Consider the following 11,598-nt stretch of genomic DNA (forward strand, 5'->3'; position numbering starts at 1 on the left):
CTGTGAATTTTTATTGTATCCTTGACATGACTTATATTTTCTTTTAATTTTTTTCACAGTTTCATACTCTTTCTATAAATCTTAATTTTAACTACTTAAACAAATAAAGAAACATATGCTTAATTCTACAATTTTTTTTTTAAAGAATGCAAGGCACTGAAACATTAATACAACTTTATAGGTATATTATTATATTTCTAACACTCCTACATTAATTTATTTTCTCAATTTATTTTAATTTCAACATTATGTATTTAGATTTTTTTTTTATTTACTATAATTTGATTATTTTTGTTTTCTTTATTTTAATGATATGAAATATATACACACACATGTAGTTAATTGAGCTTATGATGAAACATGATCATAATAATGAGTATCAAAGTGTCATTTAATCTTGCCCCCCTGAGTTGAAATCCTGGCTCCGCCACTGAACAGAGATGTACACTTCCAGAGAGCATGCACAGTGTCTTCGCTGGCAGAATTACAACCCTAGCACCAAACACAGCTAACCACATTCCTCTCCACAAATTACAATGAGTCGGGAGAGCATTATCAGTAGCTCTCCAAATCATGTGTTTGACACCACCTTTATGAGAGAAAAAAACACTGTCAAATTTTTTTTTTTTTTCCCTCATCAAAACTTTCTTAAAATAATTTATTAATAATAGCTCTAAGGCATATGTTAAAATTTATTATCTTTTTTAATAAATTGACAAAAAAACCTTTAATATTTTTCATGGAAATACTATTCTTCTATATAATTAGATCTTTCCTTCTGTAAACCAACCCACAACAAGTAAAAGGCACCCCACTCTCACTAGTCACTACTAAATGAATTTAATATAGTTATGAGTTTGGATGAAGTGTATGTATGGAAGAATAATAATGACGTGACTATAAAATTAGGTGGGGTATTATTATTATGAAGAATTTTTTTATTACAGTGGAATATATAGAAGGGATAAATGGCAACTGGCAAGTGCAAAAGATTTCGCGTAGCCAATTGTTGCACAAAAGGTGGCACCTAATTATAATCAGCAAAAAAAAAAAAAAAAAGGTGGCACCTAAATCCTAATTATGGGTTTGTGTTAAAATATTTGTACAAAATCTATAATTTGGACTGCATGTTGGTGGTGTGATTTTTGGTTGGTGGTGTGTTAGTACATTTAACATTGTCTCTATAAATTATTGAAAATGAATATAATAAAATATTGGTACGTGTCACCATCTTGATTGGAATTTGATTGGAAAATTGACTTGCTGTGGCAAATTAATATAATAAAGTCTATAGGTTCAAGTCTTATTATGTTTTTTTTTTTAATTTAAAAAAAATCAAGGTTCACATACCATTTTTCTCATTTGAATAGGTTTGTATACGCTTCTCAAAAAAAAAGTAAAAAGAGAAAAGGCAAATAGGTTTTTATACTGACTGTCACATTAAATATTAAATAAATAAAATAAAATCTTGAGCATAAAATAAACCCTCTCAAATGAAATGGAGAAGATTGTGTTTTTTTAATAGGATATATTTTGATTAAATACATATGACAAGTTTTTAAAATTCTATCCATCTATTTTGAAATGAGTTAATTTTATTCAATCGCATCATCAATAATTTTAATTGAAACTTAAATTGTGAGTCATGTTTGTTTAAATGTTCAAACCTTGATTTTTTTTTTCTCTATTGTTACAATAAAAAAGTATAAAATCATTGATTTATGTTCAAATGATAAATAATCTCTTCTTGTCCTTCAAGAACACTTAGAGGTCGCAAGTTTCATCCACCATACTATCGATTCATGGGATTTTCAAGATGTCTCATGGACAAAGAGTAGAATAATTTGACCAAAAACTAGGACACCACTTCCTTATATACTAAAAAATAAATTTAAAAATCTCTCTCCCTACTTTGATTATTGATCTAGTCTATCCTAATTCCTAACTGCTTCCCCTTCATTTTAAGGGTATTATGTTATTTCTTCCACATCACGACCAAACTTTTAAAGAAATATGAGTAGATACAAAAATATCACATATCACACAATGATGCCATTCCCGCCAAAAACCCTCGGTGTCAATGACTCAATGTAATTACATCTTCTTGATTATAATTGATTGAAAAAGTCCAGGTATAAGTTTTTGTGTGAATGGAAAAATGAAGAGTTGAATAGGCCTCAAGTTTCTGATTTGGAGAAGAGATTCTGGAATAGTATTTGGAAGATTAAAGTACCGGGAAAGATTAAGCATTTCATTTGGAAAGCTTGCTCAAATTCTTTACCGACAAAAGAAAACTTGTTGAAACAAAAAATCCTTCAAGCAGTGTGTCACTATTGCTCAAATGGCTCCGAGGATGTTTTACATTCAGTGTGGAGTTGTGACAAGTTGAAAGAGGTTGGGGAAATAGATTTTGGTTGAATGGACGGGTCTGGAGTTTAGTGGAACTCGTTTTCCTAGCTGTTGAAGATGATCCCAAGCAGGCCACATTCAGTTGCTCTGTTTGCAGCTACAGTTTGGTCGATCTGGTACCACCGAAATAAAACTCGTCTGAATGAAGCTTCTTTGATCCTTCTAAAAAATAGCAAGTTTCGCTCAAGATTACATCTATGACTTTAATAATCTGATCAATATCCCTTCATGCTCACGTTGTGCAATCTCACGAAGATGGCGCTCACCTACATCAGATTGTTGGAAGGTAAATTTCGATTGCACAATGTTTGGAGAGTTTGATGAAGCTGGTATAGGAGTGGTTATCCGAAACTCCAAGGGTGAAGTGAGGGCTGCCTTGTCCGAGAAGATCAAGAAGTCGCCTACTGTGGATGTCCTGGAGTTGCTTGCTGCAAAGCGAGCAGTATTCTTTTCCCTTGAAATTGGTATTACAAAATCAGTGTTTGAAGGGGATGCCGAAACAGTGATCAAGGCACTACAGTGTGGTGGTTGGGAAAGAGCTCGGGGTGGTCATCTCATCAAAGATATTTTTGCACTCTTTTCAGAGTATTTCCTTCTCTCATGTTTTATGGCAAGGCAATGCAATTGCACATGCCTTAGCCCGAAGAGCAAGACATTCCTTCCCTTTGTCTGTTTGGAGGGAGCATGTTTCACAAGACATTGCATCTTTTGTTTTGTCTGACTTTCAGTTTCTTAAATAAAACGCAGCGGCAAGTTTCTTTCTCAAAAAAAAAAGTTTACATTTTGATGATGCAGTTAGGCAGATAACATCAGTGGATTTAGAATGCAAAATTGAAATGAAGATTTTTCAATCCAGCTAAATTCCTGTATATATACTGATAATATCCACTTGGTCACCAAGAAGATAGATAGAATCATAGAGGATGGAAAAGATTAAATGTAAATGAATATATTTGCAATCTTGCTTCTGGTATAGATTCCAATGATAATCTAGATATTTGAGAATATCTGCAGATTGTAGCTCCACAATGGCTTAGTTTTAATGGTCGAAGGAATCAACATTCTAAAAAAAGAGTATTCATGTAATGCCTTTCAAAAAGAATGGGATAAGCTTTTACAAGTGTAATCATCATATTGGATGAAGAAACCAAGTGCTCTACCTTTTAAGAATTATTCAAGATAGTGGTCAGGGATGTGATAGAAAATAACCAATACATGTTTGCGCAACACTTCCATAAGTTCAAATTTTTGTTTTTCCAAAGTAAAGTTATAATTAATTAAAAGCACTAAAACTAAAAGTATAGATCCATTTGGGCGCAAGGGCTCAAAATTATGTTCCAAACTTCTTGTGAAGCTGATAGTCTGATACCAAATTTTATTTTTATTTTTAGAGAAGAAGCAGCGAACACAAGTACATAGAAAAATAGATTTTATCAACTATAGTAAGCAGTCTCCTATAAGTAACCATCTTGCTCACCAATTAAAGGAATCCTCCCAAGAGCAAAGTAGAAGATATGAATGCTCATCACTCTAAGGAATGCACCTAAGAGATACAAAACAAGAAACTCCACCTATCGGATTCTACCAAATGAGAAAAGATAAACAAGGGAAGATACAAAATCCTTCTAAAAAATCACACTCTCAATTCTCTCTATAATTAATTTTGAAAATGACCCAAAATGCTGACTCCAACTTCTATGAACTTTAAGTAAATAATGTAATTAATTAGTTTTTTTTTTTAAAGAAAAAAAAAAGGAGTGGCCAATATAATTGGTCATACTAGGCTTCCTCCCAGGAGTGGTCTTTTGATGTGTCTCATACTTATTCCACAAACTCCTGTTAAAAGCCCAGGCCTACGTAAGCATGCATTTGTAGGACAAATAACCTAGTCTTTACTTGGATTAGGTTAAGGTTATGCTGGATTTTTCTATGCGTACTATCTAAAGTACAATATTGTGTTGTGAATATCAGTTTAATTTGCTCTATTCTTTTAAAGAGCATAAGATGCTTTATTATTTTCTACAAAAGGATTTGAAATTGTAGGAGAAAAACTTCAAGCATCAACCAATTCTAGAACAAAGACTGTTCATTCATCAACTTCTAGTTGGTTTGGTTAAAGGGCAGGACATTACTAACAATAATTTTTCAAATCTCGTCTTTTAATTGCAGAGGTTTATTGTGAACTTTCCAAGCAAGCCAAATGGAGTTAAGAAGGGTAACAAACCATAGAACATGATTTAGTCTTTTTTGGAATGCCTAAAATAATCGAATTTGAAAGTCCTTTGTATGCAATTTGTCTAAATTATGCAGTAATCAGAAGATGCTTGCATAGTGAGAAATGCAAGTCATAATAATTTCCTTGTGAATTATAATCTTCTATATTTCTTAGGATAACTCCTAAGTTGAATTGTTAAAATTCTATCCATCCATTTTGAAATGAATGAATTAGCTTTTACTTATCATCACCATTTGGTTAGACGTTGATTATCACCATATTAATATTTATTTAAATTATTGAAGATGTGACTCGCTTCAAAAAAAATTATAGTCATTTCAAAAAAAATTATTTGACAAGCAGGAACTTTTATTGGAACACACTGCTAAACTCAGTTACAGAATTCCAAACCCAAAGACTTATCTAAGTCTATGCACAAACTCAATTACAGATACAAAGAGAAACACAGCTAAAACTACAATTCAATCAACTCTAGAATACATAAAAGGCACAGGAATATCCCCAATATCAGCATAAATTTCTATTCTGTACAGAATATATGAACCTTCATTTAGTAGCTAGTCGCGCTTTTATCTCATTTGATGGACTGGACTTCTCCAGACTTGACCACTCACTTCAAAATTGATGGATATGATTATAGAAATTCCGTAGTGAACTACCCTAAGCACTCTAAGGAATTGTAATCCTTGTTCTTATTGTACAAAAGCCTAAAAATTGAGGAAAGGTATCATTATCTTCCCTATTTCCTAAACAAATATATTGGTCATGATATCTAGTATCAACCTTCAAGACTCTAAAAACATCTAGAGAGATTACCTTTCTCTTTTTACCTCACCTACCACTATCGTATCATTTAGATGAAGTTAAACTCATCACCATCGTGTCCTAAGGCTGAAGCCTGCAAATAATATGATAATACATATTAATATTGCTTTTCCTAAAATAAACTTATTAGTAGTATTACCAAATCCATGATGAGGAAATAGAGACCCCAAAAAAGAGAAGAGTTTACTAGTACACAAAATATTTTCAGATAATTCTGATTTTAAACACCGCAAAGTTGTTGCAGAACTAATAATGAACAACACAATAATCACACAAGCGTTCACAATACTTTTTTTTTTTTTTTCCCTCTTTCCTGATAGGTAAACATTCATGATACTCAACCATTGAGGCACTACTTTGACAGAAAAATGAAGACATCTGTAACAAGTAATAACATAGAACTTACATTGTGGCATGACTAATTGATGGGACAGAGTTGTAAAAGCATAAAACTTAATGACACCCCCCTTTTAGTGTAAAGACCACGAAATTTTTTTAAATCATAAGGTCACTTCAGTCAAAGCATATCAAACTGCCATACTTAGTGATCCAAAATAAAGATATCCAAAATATTTTTGCAGTAATTGCCTATACAATATATGTAATATTCAAGCAACACTATACGATAACACTATAACAGAAAACAGAATATGCATTTCAGAATGTGTATAGTGTAAACCAGAACAAGAAGTCCAATCTTTCTATAAATCATAACACAAAAAATTTTACATTGATTTTTTTTTTTTTTTTTCCATTTTGCTGAATGAGGGCCTTGACTTACATTAATTTTTGCTAAATAGGTCTTTATATACAGTGGGAGCACTTGCTTATAAAGTTTCGAATTATCTGGGCTCACTCCCCTTGGCCAATCAAATTTGAAGAGATGAATTGAGCCAAGTTAGTTCTCCAACTTGAAGATAAGCTGATGATTCCAATAGAAAAAGCGAGGAACTTTAGACTATTTGCAGCCATTACCAACAACATAATATGGAATACTAGGAACAAGCTTATGAATCAACAACAAAGGGAAGTTCTTGATCCCATTCTCTTAATTTTTTTAAATTAAATAGGTATACACTGATCATGTTTCTTCTTGGGAATTTGTAGCTGGAGATTGGAGAAAGAAGTTGCATATGGAATCCGCCACCTTTCCCCTATGTCAAGATTTTCAATGCTGCAGTTAGAGAGGAAAAGACATGTATAGTAGCAGTTGGACCCAGATTATAGAGAATCAAAGCCCCTGGCTGAAGCTCATGCGGCTCTCGTAGTGATAACAATAGCAGCGGAAATGGGATATGGAAATTGGGTTTGTGAAGGAGACACTCTAAATATTATTATCTAGTTACAGAACCACTCTCTGGAGCGTGATTGGTCTATTGAGCACCTAATTGAGGAAGCTAGATACTTTTTCAATTTTTATCTGATTGGGTGTAAATCACACTTTTAGAGAAACTAATCTTGTAGCCAAAATATTGCTAAGTGGGCCTTTTTTTGTAATATGTCAGGATTGATCCCCATCCCATCCATTCCAGACCGTTGCTTTTGTCCTTAGGATAGAGATGGAGGTAAAACCCCTCTTTTGCAGCACTTTTCCTCTGTTTAGTTTTGCTCTTTTTTAATAAAGTATTTCTAGGCACCAAAAAAAATAGATGGAATTATTGTGGATAAATTTCATTGCAAAGCCATCCCCCATAAATTTTATGATAGTCATAGCTAACTTAACAGTAGAAATCGATAAGACAAGTGAATGAGGCTTTGTGGATTCTTTACTACAAAAAGGAATTGAAAAGTTATTAGACAAGACCGCTTATAGCACAGAGAAAGTAAGTTAGCAACTGCAATATTAAAGAGTGCTTTATTGAAATTTAATGATGTAAACAGCCAACGGTTGCATTAAGAAGCATAAGTCAATTGATTGCCTAACCAAATTAATGGAAAATTATGGAAGTCCCTCTATATATATATTTTTTTGATAGGTAATCAGAGAACTGTTATTAAAGAGAAAAAATGAAAAGTACAAGTTGTTCATGATGATGAACAACAAGAAACAGAGAAAACAAACAGCAAAACAAAAGATAAGGAAATCAGAAAGATAATCTAAGGGAAAGAATAAACTCTATATTTTTTAATTGTAGAAATGATCCAATCAAAGAATATCAATGATGAAAATGACAACTTGAGAACATGGGTCTTAACCAGGACATACAATTGGTAGCAGATGATGTGCAATTGTTGGAAAACAACTCTTATCTTTCATTTCCACTGCCAAGTGCCAACCAGTATCATATGCTTCAGAGTGATGGTGATTTCACCTTCAAAATGAGTTAATTTCATTAGCATATCATATCTTATTAGCTAAAAGGCCCTTTTTATTGGACAGGATTGCTATGATAGAGAATACTATTAATAATGGGCAATTACAACACAAGAAATATGATCTCTCATTTTAGTTTGTATGTCGAAATCAAAATTAATATGATAGGATAATGGAAATATCTTTAAAAATGCTGAATTATAAAAAATTAATCCTGTGTCTCTTTCTGTTAATGAATATTCAAGATAGATCTGGATTGCTACTGTATGTTTCTTTTTACCTTGTTTATGTTTTATATTTCTTTATTCAGAGTTTTTTACTTCTAATTATTTCTGGTTGAATGTGCGGTCTTCAATAGGTGTAAATTAATTAAAAGGCAAGCTAGTAATAAGAAAGTGCATACATCAAATAATACTGAAGATCTCTACTTACATTCCCAAGAAGCACCTTCCTCAAACCATCTCTGACTCTTGAACCTCTAACTTGAAATATATGAAAAAACCTTCACTTCCCATTTAGGTAATGCAGAATTGGTAAATAACGAACAAGCTAATGCAGCCTTTACTTTTACTCACATTCACTAAGTTGAATATTCTTTGTCTTACACTTCATCTATATCTCAATAGCTAAAATTGATTCAAATCTCAGCAATCTGCTGTAAAAGGGAATTTACTTGGAACATGTTCTGTCTTGCTAACCATGATGTTTCTTGACACCAACTAAGAAGCAATGAGTTCCATGATGAAAAATCAGGAGCAATATCCTTTTCTAACATTTGTGAAAAGAGCCCAAAAGCCATTTGAAAATCCCCCTTCCTACAAAGAGCATCAACCAAGGGATTATAACTTCCTATATCAAGTTTGCAACCCCTCACAACCATGTCGTCAATGAGCTTAAAAGCACTACTGACCATTCCTTGCCTGCAGAACCCACTAATCAGAGCATTGAATGTTGGTGCAAGTGGATAATAACCACGTCCAACCATCTCATTCATCAGCTCAAATGCTTCACGCATATACCCTCCTTCACAAAATCCATGGATTAAATGGTCATAAACAAGAACATTTGGAACTCCCCCTTCTCCAAGTATCTGACCAAAAACCTTCTTTGCATCCTCAATAGCACCCTCTTCACAAAGGCTTAAAATTCTCAAGCTCCTATCAACTGCTCTAGGGAATAACTTCCCCATCTGGGTCATAAATGTGAGTGCTTCATCTAACTGATTCTCCTTATACAGACCATATACCACACTATCATAAGGGCTTAAACGACCCCTAGATCCCTCCTTACTCTCCTCCATTATTTCCAAAATCTTAAACCCATCTTCCATCCTCCCTCCTGAACACAAACCTTTAATTAATGTATCGTATGTAACAAAATTCCAATTAATTCCATCTGTTTTCATCTCATTAAACAGATCAAGAGCCAAATCCAACTTTTCAGACTCACAACAACCAGAGATCAATATATTGTATGTGTCCACATTTGGAAGACAGCCCTTTCTTTCCATCTCCTTCAAAAGACGATGCCCAACTTTCACTTTCCCTAATCTACAAAACCCCTTTATCAAAGTGTTATAAGCCACAACATCCAAGACACTTCCCTTACTATCCAATCTGTTCAAAATGTCAACAGCCTCAGTTACACGACCAACTTTGCAGAGAACTTCCAGCACCTTAGTCCCTGTTACAACATCAGGCACAAACCCCAGATTCAAGCACTTCTCTAAGAGAACAAGAGCTTGAACTAAATTCTCTTCTTTACAATACGCAGATATTAAGATATTAAAAGTCACATCATTAAGCTCCTCCATCTCATTCATCAAGCTCCTTGCTCTCCCAACTTTCCCATTCCTGCAAAGTGCATGAAGTAAAGTGTTATAAATCACAGTATTCGGTATGAATTCCCTAGACTTCATCACTTGCAACAGTTTGAAACCATCACCAATCCTATTAGTCAAGCAAAGCCCCTTCATTAAGATCCCGAAAGTGTATTCATCACCTTCAACACCGCTCCCCATCATCTTCTTCCTATAAAACTCTCGAGCCAAATCAATATCTTCCTTAACAAGAACATCAAGTACTGAATTGAAAATCCTCAAAGAAGGTTTCTTTCCAAACTGAGTAACCAAGTCAACCACTTTGATCACCCGCTTAACCATACGTGCCCGCCCTAGACCACGGACGATCGTGATAAAAATGTCTTCATCAGGAGGTGACCCAATTGCATTGGGCATTTCTTGAAGCAATTCCTTTACAATATCGAAGCGGCGGAAAGTACAGAGCTTGTGGATCAATGCACGGTACGTGGATTGAGAGTGGGTAAAATTGGGGAGTTTGGAAGCCCATTTGAAGGTTTGAAGGGCTTGGGAGACTGACTTTTGGTCTAGAATTAAATGGGCAATGTGCTGTTGGGATGGAACAGGAGATGATGAGGATGAAATGCATTTTAATTGCAGGCTGCAAAAAAGAAATCTCTGATAAGTTAGTGAGCAGAAGATTGGAAGCGTTGAAGGGTTGGAGATTTGGCGCATGAAGTGCTTTGTTTCCAACACCAACTAATTTATTTTCATACTGGGTGCTGAGTTATTAACTATTATACTTGATCCAATGCCACATCACAAAATCTTATGCCCTGCACCAAGAATTGTAGATAAAGCAAAACAGTATGATCAAAGTGCATACATTTTACACATAAGTAATTCAAAGTTTAGCTTTTTTAAATTGGTATTTGTACATTGAATGTAGCTTTCCTCTCCATCACATTTAAAAGGCTATGCCATTGGGTATGAAATACAGAAAGAAAATCAAACTCTCTCCTATTCTATTCCTATTTTCTGAACTATAATTAATCATCATTTTTATCATTCATAGTAATAAAAATACTATTTTTTTAAACTCTCTTGCGCAAGCATCCCCCAATAATGAACAAATTAAACCCTCTACTCTTTTCCTCATTTGTGTTCTTAATGTTGTTTCTTACTTCACATTTTTATATGTGGTTTTAATTTTTCAATACATTTAAATTTGCAATCTTTATTTCATGAGTTGTTCATCACCTTTCACTCTTAATCATCCATAATCCACAGCGTCAACAAGTAATGCAAAAAAAAAAATATATATATATATATATATATATATACACACATACACACACACAACTGAAATATGTTTTTTGGTCCTATTTTGTTTTTTCGTCTAATTAGAAATCCTCACTCAGAACTAACAACAAACACCTTACCTACACTCTATAAACAAACAAACCCATTTTTTCTTAAAGTCCCCAAACTCCAAAATCAGCCAGAATCAATAAAAAAGGAACCTTGAAGATACCATTCATTCGAAATCGTCATGCAGCTCGAGCCGCCACAGAGTCGTCCCAGGAATGCAATGCAAAGCTCTGTTTCTGATCTCTGTGTAGTATAATAAAGCATAAAGTGCTAGAGATGGTTCGGGCTTTGTTAATGTGGATAAGTGATAAGAACTGAGTGGGCTGGGCTTGAATAACAAAGAATTTATAAAACTGGGTTGCTTCAGGTTTAAATTTTGATTGAAACAGACATTTAACCCAACCCAAATGCTTTTAGCCCAATAGCAATCTCTTAATACATGGATTATTGTTTCTGGCTCACCAAATCTGGGGCAAAGCTTTAGCGTACAGAACTAGGGCCCAGGGGTAAAGATGGGTCCAGTGTCCAGTTACATTGCACTTATTAGGATGGTGACACATATTCAAAAGTGTTCTGGTTTAATGTTCACTATTAATGAAATTAAACTCATCAGAATGGTGACACGTGTATTAATAGGACCCAAAC

The 11,598-nt window shown here is 33.8% G+C and overlaps 1 protein-coding gene across 7 annotated transcripts; it reads right to left on the minus strand.

Annotated features, from left to right (window-relative positions):
- Positions 1-2,844: 2,844 nt before the first annotated feature.
- On the minus strand, positions 2,845-11,233 carry LOC142607068 (pentatricopeptide repeat-containing protein At2g17525, mitochondrial-like). 7 transcript variants are annotated; one of them, XM_075778483.1, is made up of 4 exons: positions 11,117-11,233; positions 8,217-10,418; positions 7,677-7,782; positions 2,845-2,863 (listed from the first exon to the last, which is right to left on the minus strand). In XM_075778483.1, the coding sequence occupies exon 2, from the start codon at positions 10,315-10,317 to the stop codon at positions 8,422-8,424; it is 1,896 nt and encodes a 631-aa protein (XP_075634598.1). In that variant the 5' UTR covers positions 10,318-10,418; positions 11,117-11,233; the 3' UTR covers positions 2,845-2,863; positions 7,677-7,782; positions 8,217-8,421. The 7 variants fall into 7 exon arrangements, with proteins under 7 accessions (XP_075634598.1, XP_075634596.1, XP_075634597.1 ...); XM_075778481.1 differs by lacking the exon at positions 2,845-2,863 and adding an exon at positions 5,005-5,543; XM_075778482.1 differs by lacking the exon at positions 2,845-2,863 and adding an exon at positions 5,885-6,392.
- Between the last annotated feature and the right edge of the window lie 365 nt (positions 11,234-11,598).

The sequence above is a fragment of the Castanea sativa genome, chromosome 8 (assembly GCF_040712315.1).
Source record: "Castanea sativa cultivar Marrone di Chiusa Pesio chromosome 8, ASM4071231v1".
In the NCBI taxonomy this organism is placed as follows: Eukaryota; Viridiplantae; Streptophyta; class Magnoliopsida; order Fagales; family Fagaceae; genus Castanea; species Castanea sativa.

What these genes read in the sequence shown, in the direction of transcription:
- LOC142607068 (XM_075778483.1), bottom strand. Translation starts at nt 10,317, where the DNA reads ATGCGCCAAATCTCCAACCCTTCAACGCTTCCAATCTTCTGCTCACTA.